The 12,147-nt window shown below is 37.1% G+C and overlaps 1 protein-coding gene across 8 annotated transcripts in view; it reads left to right on the top strand.

The window, feature by feature from the left end:
* Positions 1–12,147, top strand: part of DDX4 (DEAD-box helicase 4) — an 88,283-nt gene that overhangs the window by 55,021 nt on the left and 21,115 nt on the right. For all 8 annotated transcript variants that reach the window (XM_045493533.1, XM_045493489.1, XM_045493513.1 and 5 more), the window contains 5 exons: positions 5,699–5,746; positions 5,857–5,904; positions 6,128–6,270; positions 6,931–7,083; positions 8,082–8,236. In XM_045493533.1, the coding sequence (XP_045349489.1) occupies positions 5,699–5,746; positions 5,857–5,904; positions 6,128–6,270; positions 6,931–7,083; positions 8,082–8,236 (547 nt within the window). The remainder of the gene's footprint in view (positions 1–5,698; positions 5,747–5,856; positions 5,905–6,127; positions 6,271–6,930; positions 7,084–8,081; positions 8,237–12,147) is intronic.

The raw sequence follows: 12,147 nt of genomic DNA on the forward strand, positions 1-12,147 counted from the left end.
ACCTCTTTTTTTTTCCCTTCCCCTCCCCCATGGGTTTCTGTTAAGTTTCTCAGGATCCACCTAAGAGTGAAACATATGGTATCTGTCTTTCTCTGTATGGTTTATTTCACTTAGCATCACACTCTCCAGTTCCATCCATGTTGCTACAAAGGGCCATATTTCATTCTTTCTCATTGCCATGTAGTACTCCACTCTGTATATAAACCACAATTTCTTTATCCATTCATCAGTTGATGGACATTTAGGCTCTATCCATAATTTGGCTATTGTTGAGAGTGCTGCTATAAGCATTGGGGTACAAGTGCCCCTATGCATCAGTACTCCTGTATCCCTTGGGTAAATTCCTAGCAGTGCTATTGCTGGGTCATAGGGTAGGTCTATTTTTAATTTTTTGAGGAACCTCCACACTGTTTTCCAGAGTGGCTGCACCAGTTTGCATTCCCACCAACAGTGCAAGAGGGTTCCCGGTTCTCCACATCCTCTCCAGCATCTATAGTCTCCTGATTTGTTCATTTTGGCCACTCTGACTGGAGTGAGGTGATATCTGAGTGTGGTTTTGATTTGTATGTCCCTGATAAGGAGCGACGTTGAACACCTTTTCATGTGCCTGTTGGCCATCCGGATGTCTTCTTGAGAGAAGTGTCTTTTCATGTTTTCTGTCCATTTCTTCACTGGGTTATTTGTTTTTCGGGTGTGGAGTTTGGTGAGCTCTTTATAGATTTTGGATACCAGCCCTTTGTCCGATAGGTCATTTGCAAATATCTTTTCCCATTCCGTTGGTTGCCTTTTAGTTTTGTTGGTTGTTTCCTTTGCTGTGCAGAAGCTTTTTATCTTCATAAGGTTCCAGTAATTTACTTTTGCTTTTAATTCCCTTGCCTTTGGGGATGTGTCGGTTAAGAGATTGCTACGGCTGAGGTCAGAGAGGTCTTTTCCTGCTTTCTCCTCTAAGGTTTTGATGGTTTCCTGTCTCACATTCAGGTCCTTTATCCATTTTGAGTTTATTTTTGTGAATGGTGTGAGAAAGTGGTCTAGTTTCAACCTTCTGCATGTTGCTGTCCAGTTCTCCCAGCACCATTTGTTAAAGAGACTGTCTTTTTTCCATTGGATATTCTTTCCTGCTTTGTCAAAGATTAGTTGGCCATACATTTGTAGCCAGTTCTGGGGTATGTATTCTATTCCATTGGTTTATGTGTCTGTTTTTGTGCCAATACCATGCTGTCTTGATGATGACAGCTTTGTAGTAGAGGCTAAAGTCTGGGATTGTGATGCCTCCTGCTTTGGTCTTCTTCTTCAAAATTCCTTTGGCTATTCGGGGTCTTTTGTGGTTCCATATGAATTTTAGGATTGCTTGTTCTAGTTTCAAGAAGAATGCTGGTGCAATTTTGATTGGGATTGCATTGAATGTGTAGATAGCTTTGGAGTATTGACATTTTGGCAATATTTATTCTTCCAACCCATGAGCACGGAATGTTTTTCCTTTCTTTATATCTTCTTCAATTTCCTTCATAAGCTTTCTATAGTTTTCAGCATACAGATCTTTTACATCTTTGGTTAGGTTATCCCTAGGTATTTTATGCTTCTTGGTGCAATTGTGAATGGGGTCAGCTTCTTTATTTGTCTTTCTGTTGCTTCATTATTAGTGTATAAGAATGCAACTGATTTCTGTACATTGATTTTGTATCCTGGGACTTTGTTGAATTCATGTATTAGTTCTAGCAGACTTTTGGTGGACTCTATCTGATTTTCCATGTATAATATCATGTCATCTGCAAAAAGTGAAAGCTTAACTTCATCTTTGCCATTTTTGATGCCTTTGTTGTCTGATTGCTGATGCTAGAACTTCCAGCACTATGTTAAACAACAGCGGTGAGAGTGGGCATCCCTGTCGTGTTCCTGATCTCAGGGAAAAAGCTCTCAGTTTTTCCCCATTGAGGATGATGTTAGCTGTGGGCTTTTCATAAATGGCTTTTATGATCTTTAAGTATGTTCCTTCTATCCCGACTTTCTCAAGGGTTTTTATTAAGAAAGGATGCTGAATTTTGTCAAATGCTTTTTCTGCATCGATTGACAGGATCTTAAGGTTCTTATCTTTTCTTTTATTAATGTGATGTATCACGTTGATCGATTTGCGAATGTTGAACCAGCCCTGCATCCCAGGAATGAATCCCACTTGATCATGGTGAATAATTCTTTTTATATGCTGTTGAATTCGATTTGCTAGTGTCTTCCTGAGAATTTTTGCATCCATATTCATCAGGGATATTGGCCTGTAGTTCTCTTTTTTTCACTGGGTCTCTCTGGTTTAGGAATCAAAGTAATACTGGCTTCATAGAATGAGTCTGGAAGTTTTCCTTCCCTTTCTATTTCTTGGAATAGCTTGAGAAGGATAGGTATTATCTCTGCTTAAACGTCTGGTAGAACTCCCCTGGGAAGCCATCTGGTCCTGGACTCTTATTTGTTGGGAGATATTTGATGACTGATTCAATTTCTTCGCTGGTTATGGGTCTGTTCAAGCTTTCTATTTCCTCCTGATTGAGTTTTGGAAGCGTGTGGGTGTTTAGGAATTTGTCCATGTCTTCCAGGTTGTCCAATTTGTTGGCATATAATTTTTCATAGTATTCCCTGATAATTGTTTGTATCTCTGAGGGATTGGTTGTAATAATTCCATTTTCATTCATGATTTTATCTATTTGGGTCATCTCCCTTTTCTTTTTGAGAAGCCTTGCTAGGGGTTTGTCAATTTTGTTTATTTTTTCAAAAAACCAACTCTTGGTTTCGTTGATCTGCTCTACAGTTTTTTTAGATTCTATATTGTTTATTTCTGCTCTGATCTTTATTATTTCTCTTCTTCTGCTGGGTTTAGGCTGTCTTTGCTGTTCTGCTTCTATCTCCTTTAGGTGTGCTGTTAGATTTTGTATTTGGGATTTTTCTTGTTTCTTGAGATAGGCCTGGGTTGCAATGTATTTTCCTCTCAGGACTGCCTTCGCTGCGTCCCAAAGCGTTTGGATTGTCGTATTTTCATTTTCGTTTGTTTCCATATATTTTTTAATTTCTTCTCTAATTGCCTGGTTGACCCACTCATTCGTTAGTAGGGTGTTCTTTAACCTCCATGCTTTTGGAGGTTTTCCAGACTTTTCCTGTGGTTGATTTCAAGCTTCATAGCACTGTGGTCTGAAAGTGTGCATGGAATGATTTCAATTCTTGTATACTTACGAAGGGTTGTTTTGTGACCCAGTATGTGATCTATCTTGGAGAAGGTTCCATGTGCACTCGAGAAGAAAGTATATCTGTTGCTTTGGGATGCAGAGTTCTAAATATATCTGTCAAGTCCATCTGATCCAATGTCTCATTCAGGGCCCTTGTTTCTTTATTGACCGTGTGTCTAGATGATCTATCTATTTCTGTAAGTGGAGTGTTAAAGTCTCCTGCAATTACCACATTCTTATCAATAAGGTTGCTTATGTTTGTGAGTAATTGTTTTATATATCTGGGGGCTCCTGTATTCAGTGCATAGACATTTATAACTGTCAGCTGTTCCAGCTGGAGTAGCCATACTTATATCAGACAAACTAGACTTTAAATTAAAGGCTGTAACAAGAGATGAAGAAGGGCATTATATAATAACCAAATTTAATTTTTGATGTTAAAAGTAACTGTTAGTACTTTTATACACTTTGAGGAATATACATTTTCTCTGCCTGTTCTGGGAGTTACTTAAAACTCCTCAGTATAGCAGTTCCATTATAGGAATTATATATCATAGATGTATTTGCTCAGTGTATGCACAAGGGTGTTCACTGAAGCTTCATTTATAATAAGTAAAAACTGAAAGTCAACCAGAATTCATCAATAAATAATGGTTTACTAAATAATATAACCATAAAATGGGATACTGTGCAGATGTTGAAGATTGAAATATGTATGTATAAGTTCTTAAGACAGTATGTTTTGGGGGGCGTCTGGGTGGCTTAGTGGGTTAAACATCTGACTCTTGATTTCGGCTCAGGTCATTATCTCATGGTTTGTGAGTTCCAGCCTTGTTCGGGCTCTGCCCTGACAGCACTCCTGCCCTCCCTGCCCCCTCTCTCAAAATAAATTAAAAAAAACAAAACTGTGTTTTCTTATGAGATAGTTATTTGATTTGATTTGGTAAAAGGGATAAACGGTGTCGAGTATACATGATTTTGTACTATGAAAAATTTTTTTAGAGTTAGAAATATTTAAATGTCATATAAAAGTTAAAATGCTTTCCTGACCAGGAAAATAATAAAGCTTGTTTTATTTCTCTGAAAAATCCTCAGTGATCATTAGTACTCTCAGAGCATTGAAAGAGACAATTCCTTTGAATTGCCTCTGTTTTACCCTCTTGATTCTTAGATTCTTCATTATAGAAAGAGGTTACTAATGGTTAGTTAAACCATATTTACAAATGCTCAAATCTTGTTTGGACAAGGATATTCAGGACAAAATTCGCTTACATGTAAAAATGTATCTTGTTAGATTTTTAAATCCAGTGCAGTCCTTATTCTTTTTTTCTGACAATACCTGAAAGTGGCACAATAGATAACTATTGTCTAAAAACCATGGGGTATTGTATGGAAAAGAGTGAACGCAACAGTCCTGACTGTTGTTCTTTGAATGTCCTGCTTACAAGGTTGTTCTTTGTCTAGTATTCGGGAAATTGGATTTGGGGAGGGTTCTCACCACCCTGAGTAGTGTAAGAATGGCTCACTGTGCCTGAATTGTTTGTACAACAATGTAGCGGTTGTTTTTTTTTTTTTAATGTTTATTTTTGAGAGAGACAAAGCGCAAACAGGCTAGGGGCAGAGAGAGGGAGACACAGAATCTGAGGCAGGCTCCAGACTCTGAGCTGTCAGCATGGAGCCCCACACCAGGCTTGAACTCATGAGCCATGAGATCATGAGTTCTCATGAACTGAGCCACCCAGCCAACAGAGCCACCCAGACGCCCCAACAATGTAGTTTTAATACCTTCTTTTCTTTTGAGAGTCTGAAATTTCTGCCTGGTATTTGCGAGGCAGAAAGTGGCTACATTATCAGCCCCTAATAAAAACCGTGAGTACTGAGTCTCTAATGAGCTTCTCTGGTAGGCAGTGTTTCCAAGGTGTTGTTACAACTTGGGGCTAGGGAAATTAGTCCTGTGTGACACCACTGGGAGCGGACTCTTAGAAGCTTATGTCTGGTTATCTTTGGATTTTGTCCCATACACCTTTTTCCTTTGCTGATGTTACTTTCTGTCCTTTGTAATAAATCATAATTGTGAGTATGACTATATTCTGAGTCCTACTGAATCATACAACCTGGGAATGGTAGTGGGGATACCCCAATACAGATGGACTTTTAGTTCATTTTACAAAATAGATTCCTTTGCTGAGGAGTATAGGAATTAGGAAAGGGACAGAACAGCTGAAACAAAAACTAATAATATATAACAGTATCAGCTGCATTTTGAGTATTAAGGAAACCTAATTGTTAAGGTTAACCTAATTGTTAACCTAATTGTTAAACCTAAAATTGTTAAGGATTTTATTTATCAAAATTGTCTTGTTTGTGTGAAGGGACTTTAAAGATGTCTGTCCATTTTTAGAACTTATTTTCTTTGAAAACAAGCAATGAAAATAAAGATGTGCACAGCCTTTTATCTTGACTAATTGTCAGTATGGATTTTTTTAAATTAGGTGGTTACAAAGGTTTAAATGAAGAAGTAATAACAGGCTCTGGAAAAAGTAAGTTTTACTTTAGATAAAGTATTTGATTTTTATGGTCAAAGTTCTTTTACCCTTCAATTAAAAAATAAAAACCATTTATATCTTGTTTTGGTTTGATTGCCTTTAAGATTCTTGGAAGTCAGAAGCTGAAGGAGGAGAAAGTGGTGATACTCAAGGTATACTAATTTTTGTGTGATCCCATGAATTTCTATTGTATTTTAATAAAAATGAAAAATACTTAAAAGCAGAGTTGACTTTTTTTTATTTGAAGTGAAAAGTTGAATGGTAAACATTGGGAAGTTCTACAGCATTTAAAATTTGAGATTCAGTTCTTGTTTTCCCTCTTTCTTTTCTTCTGGTCCTTGTGATGTAAGCTCTTTCTTTTATTTGAATTCTAAGGACCAAAGGTGACCTACATACCACCTCCGCCACCTGAGGATGAGGATTCCATCTTTGCACATTATCAGACAGGCATAAACTTTGACAAATATGATACTATTCTTGTAGAAGTATCTGGACATGATGCACCACCAGCAATTCTGGTCAGTGTGATACTTATATCTTTATTGACTGTGTAGCAAACTTTGTTTTTAAAATAGTTGGTACATTTCCATAGGTTGATACGAAAGAATATAAAAATCTCATTTTCAGCACTTAATGGCTTAGGTTAGAAATTAAGAACCACATCTACCATGTACAGTAGAATTAATAACTATGTTGAAAGTATTAAATTTCATCTTCACATTCCCAAACCAGGATGAGAACTTCATTTAAATCTAAAAAGGATATTTTTCTAGAGATTCAAGATGTCTGCTTCCTAAATATTTGAGAAAGTCTGTTTTAGGAGAATGATTTTCTAAGGAGTAGGGGAGCTTACAGTCCCCTGTTGATTAATGAGCCATTATTACTGATCAGAGTATTTGTATTTCACAGGTTTTGAGAGATCAGAGAAACTGTTTTTAGAACTAGTATCTATAGGGAATATTCTTTAATTCTATAAAGTAATAATATATAGGCTCTGTTTATTACTTTTGAGTAGGGGCATCTTGGTAAAGTAAGTTTAGTATATAGAATGGAATTAACAAAAACTTAAGAATAACTCAAATGGGATATGTTTATGGAATGATCTGCGTGTGATATATGGAATTTAATCACTGCCCCCCCCCCACTCCCCTGCCTTGTTTGTTTTTTTTTTTTTTTAGACTTTTGAGGAAGCTAATCTCTGTCAGACACTGAATAACAACATTGCTAAAGCTGGTTATACTAAGCTTACTCCTGTGCAAAAATACAGTATTCCTATTATACTAGCAGGGCGAGATTTGATGGCATGTGCTCAGACAGGGTCTGGAAAGACTGTAAGTCCTTTTCCAACATGTACTCTCCATAATCAAACTATTAATAGTTTTTGAACTTAATTTTTTTTCAAGTAGTTTGAATCTTTTCGGTTGAATGGTAGATCGATAATTTCAATGAACTGTCATAAATACTCATGTTTTTTGCTTCTGAATGAAGCAAAATGAATGTTTAATTCATTTTTTTAAGAGTGCTCAACTCCTTCTGGAACATGTTAATATCTGAAATAAAATGACAGAGGGTGAAAGTACTAGAGGTTATAAAAATAACCTCAGGTTATGCTATCCAAAAGAACTCGGATGAGATCGGGCTGGTCTTAAGACTTACCTCTGGGATCTGTTAAATAGGGTTCCGTGAGATGAGTCTTAAAGACTATGCTTTCTGAATCATGCAATTTTGGTTCATGCTGTTTTAACCTTAATCAGCCTCCATAGTAGAGTTGAGGGGATAATAAGTGAGTTATATAATATAGCAGCTGATGTGTGACTTAAACCTTACTTTGGAGGTAGATTTTAGTATCTTAATGAGAAAACTATTACAAAACATTTCTTTTGCCCCATTAACTTCAGTAAGGGTGAGTAATCCAAATGAATGATTTCCCAATTTTTGCTCTGTGTAACGCTTTTGTCATGAATTCGGAGTGATAATTTTATCACTACTCCAAAAGGACAGATTTAGAATAATTGCTAAATGCAGTGATTTACATCAAGTTATATGTACATTCCCCTCTATAAATAAGTTAATGTTAATTTATTTAGCATCAATGGGTGTGCTTTTTAAAAAACTGAAAAATATCAAAAATTTTATATTGTGTAATATGAGCATAAAGATTGAGGTGTTAAAAACTCACTGAACTAAAACTGTTTTCTTCTGTTATCTTAAATTTACCAGCAAGATGGAGGAAGAATCTAGAGACTGTAAGGAAATAAGGAATAGATTTATTTCTACAGGGAGAAGGATGATGTATTATAAATTCGTATACTATGTAATTTAACTTTAGGCAGCTTTTCTCTTGCCAATTTTGGCACATATGATGCGTGATGGAATAACAGCCAGTCGTTTCAAAGATCTGCAGGAACCAGAGTGTATTATTGTAGCACCAACTCGAGAGTTGATCACTCAGATCTATTTGGAAGCCCGAAAATTTTCTTTTGGGTATGTACATCTGGAATGCCATCCATTTTTTTTTTAATGTGTATTTATTTATTTTGAGGGCGGGAGGGCAGTGAGAGAGGGAGAGAGAGAATCTGAAGCAGGCTCCATGCTCAGCACAGAGCCCAGTGTGGGGCTGGATCTCACAACCAAGAGATCACAGCCTGAGCCGAAATCAAGAAGAGACTGAGCCCCCCAGGCACCCTGGAATGCCATTCAAAACAAGGTTTACTTTAGAGATTTTTGTTTAAGTCTCAGTGGAGTTCTCAGAAGAACTCAGTGCAGCCATGTAATTAGTATTACTTGATTGAAATGTGCTTTTTTTTATAATCTTTATGGAATCCCAGTTTATTTATTTAAAAATTTTTTTCAATTTTTTTCAATTTTTTTCAAATTTTTTTTTTTTTTTTTTTTTTTTTTTTGAGACAGAGAGAGATACAGAGTGTGAGCCAGGGAGGGGCAGAGAGAGAGGGAGACAGAATCTGAAGCAGGCTTCAGGCTCTGAGCTGTCAGTGCAGAGCCCATTGTGGGACTTGAACCCATGGACCATGAGATCATGACCTAAGCTGAAGTCGGACACTTAATTGACTGGCTACCCAGGCACCCCCAAGTTGTTTTGTTTTGTTTTACCTATTTATTTTGGTTTTGTTCTATTTATTTTTGGGGGGTAGGGAGGGAAGGTAAAAAAGAAAAGTTTGGTTTTTGTTTCAAGGAGACTTCCTAAAGAGTAGTAACTCATTTGTTACACATTACCATGGATGAACACTGTTGTTTTGGCTTTCATGACCGTTTGAATTCAAGGTAATGTGCATAACCTGTATTATTCTGAAATTCAGTGTGTTCATTTGGACAGACACGGGCTGACTCTGTATTTTTGTAGGAAAGGGACTGGCACTTTGGCATCAAGAACAAATAATTCAGCAATAGTGGTCTTGGATACTTCAATGCTCTGTGAACCTACAGTTAACAAAGAGAGTGCTCATTCTAAGAACCATGCAAGCAAGAAGGGAATAAGGGAAGAGTTAGAAGTCTCATGTTCAGAGCAAAATATCAGTTGTAATATCCTTCTCAGTTCTCTGATATATATAAGGTAGAGGGTGAGGATAAGACTTATATGAATATGACAAATAAAAAGTATATACAGAACTGGGAAAGTATTTTTCATTTTGTTGGCCAATTATGCTAGTTCAACAAGCTTGTGAGGAAAAGAACTAAGGCAGAATACTAGTTACACTGTTGTTAAGAACTTCTTGAAAGCAAAAAAAAGAATACTAGTCAACTAATCAATGGTTTGATTTTAATCGTTTTAAAACGTGTTATTTTTAACTTGAATATCTATGTTATGCCTTGGAAATTCAAAGCAAAAAGTAAAATCAAAAAGTCAGAAATGTCATTGACACGTCTACACAGATGTTTGCTTGTAGTTTTTGGTATCCAAAACCTTTTTTCCACACATTGCACAGATGGCCTTTTTGTAGGCACAGCCCTAGCAGTAATGAGAACCTGGCTGGTGCACAGAACTTTTACAAATTCTGCAAGTGGAGAACTTATTTTTTCCATATGGATTGAATCTTGCTTTTTTTTTTTTTTTTTTTTTTTTTTTTAAGTCAGAGCTTTATTTTTATTCTGCTTTCTTCCACCATTTTCTGTGGTATTCCTTGCTGCTGAGCCACCCAGGCACCCTGGAATCCCAGGGTTTTTTTTTTTTATTTTTAAAAGAAACATGGGGAGCCCTGGAATCCCAGTTCATTTTTATTTTTAAAAGAAACATGGGGCGCCTGAGTGGCTCAGTCAATTAAGCATCTGACTTCCACTCAGGTCAGGATATCTCGATTCGTGAGTTCAAGCCCCGCATCAGGCTCTGTGCTGAAAGCTGGGAGCCTGGAGCCTGCTTTGGATTCTGTGTCTCCCTCTCTCACTGCCTCTCCCACACTCAGGTGCATGTGCGTGCTCTCTCTCTCTCTCTCTAAAATAAAGATTAAAAAAATTTTTTAGAGAAGCATGCTTACAAATCAGATGATAATAGATACATAATAAACATTGGTGGTATATTTTCTAGTCGTTTTTAGTGCATGTTTCATGCACTTAGGGTGTTCTTAATAAACTGTTTAACATAATTTAATAATATAAAAGATGCTTATTTCATAATTAGACTTAATTTTTAATCATTTTCAGATTGTATCTTATTTCTGTATTTTTTTTTTCCAACGTTTATTTATTTTTGGGACAGAGAGAGACAGAGCATGAATGGGGGAGGGGCAGAGAGAGAGGGAGACACAGAATCAGAAACAGGCTCCAGGCTCTGAGCCATCAGCCCAGAGCCTGACGCGGGGCTCGAACTCCCAGACCGCGAGATCATGACCTGGCTGAAGTCGGACGCTTAACCGACTGCGCCACCCAGGCGCCCCTTTATTTCTGTATTTTGGCACATTTCGGTTGTTTCTAGTTTGGGACTACTATAAGTAAAATCATAATGAGCAGATTGCTAAATAAACTTTTTCTATTTTTATAAAAGTTTTAAGTTTTCCTTAAAGTAGGTTTTTATAAGTTTAATGTTAAAGGGTATGAAATTCAAGCCAGTACCGATAGTTCTGTTAGCAGTGTATGAGAACGCCAGTTCACTCTACACTTTGCCAACATTTGGTATTATCTGTTGCCTAACAAATTACCTAAAACATAGTTGCTTAAAATGATAAATACTTTGTAATAGTTTCTGGGGATTAAGAGTTGGGGAAGAGTTTAGCTGAGTGCTTCTTGCTTGAGGTCTTTCTCAGGAGTAGGAGATTGCAGACAAGATACCAGCCAGAATTGTAGTTTTCTGAAGATTTGTTTATACCTGTCCCATAAGGATGCTTGATTGTCCTTAGGAAATGACAACTGGCTTGCTTAGACAATGAATGAGGAAGAGCAAGGAGGAGGCTACAATGTCTCATATAAAATAGTCTGAGTCACTTCTGCCATATTGTGTTCATCACTCAGCAAGTTACTAAGTCTACCCCGTACCCCAGGACTGCCATGTCATTTGCTTAAACAGTGCAAAATGGAAATGCAGGGTCCTTTGTTCAATAATTATTATGGGGTCACCTGGATGGCTCATTTGGTTTGAGCTGCTTTCTGACTCTTGATTTTCACTTGGGTCATGATCCCAGGGTCATGGGATTGAGCTCTACATTGGGCTCCACGTTAAGTGTGGAGCCTGCTTGGGGTTCTCTCTCTGTCCCTTTGCCCCTCTCCCCTGCATGTACTCTCTGTCTCTAAAATAATAGAAATGGGAGCGCCTGAGTGGCTCAGTCTGTAAAGCATCTGACTTCGGCTCAGGTCATGATCTCACGGTTTGTGAGTTCAAGCCCCGCATCGGCCTCTGTGCTGACAGCTCAGAGCCTGATACCTGCTTCGGATTCTGTGTCTCCTCCTGTCTCTGCCCCTCCCCTGCTCATGCTCTGTTTCTCTCTGTCTCTCAATAATAAATAAACATTAAAAAAAATAAAAGTAAAATAATAGAAATTATTAAGAATTTTAAGACTGCATATAGCAGAGCATTAAACGAAGCTAAGGACTCTTCCTATCTTGGGACCCTATGTGACTGCACAGGTTGCACTCCTATGAAGCCAGCCTTCACCCACGCTTAAGGGGAAAGGGAGTTAGGATCTATATTTGAGGAAAGGGACAAGTATCTTTACTTTTTTATTTAAAAGGCGAAACTACTTTTGGAATGCTTAATAAATTTTCCTTTGTTAATTACACATTGGTGTATACCACTTTATCTAATGGGGTGTTAGTTTTGTTTTTATAGGGTTTTTTTTTTTTTTTACAGATTTTTATGTAGAAATGGTTATATTTTATTTTCTATGAATCAGTTCATTTTAAAATGAGAAGAAAAACTAAAGTTACTAAAAATCCTTTAAAGCCTGAAG

Source organism: Leopardus geoffroyi, chromosome A1 (assembly GCF_018350155.1).
Source record: "Leopardus geoffroyi isolate Oge1 chromosome A1, O.geoffroyi_Oge1_pat1.0, whole genome shotgun sequence".
Classification (NCBI taxonomy): Eukaryota; Metazoa; Chordata; class Mammalia; order Carnivora; family Felidae; genus Leopardus; species Leopardus geoffroyi.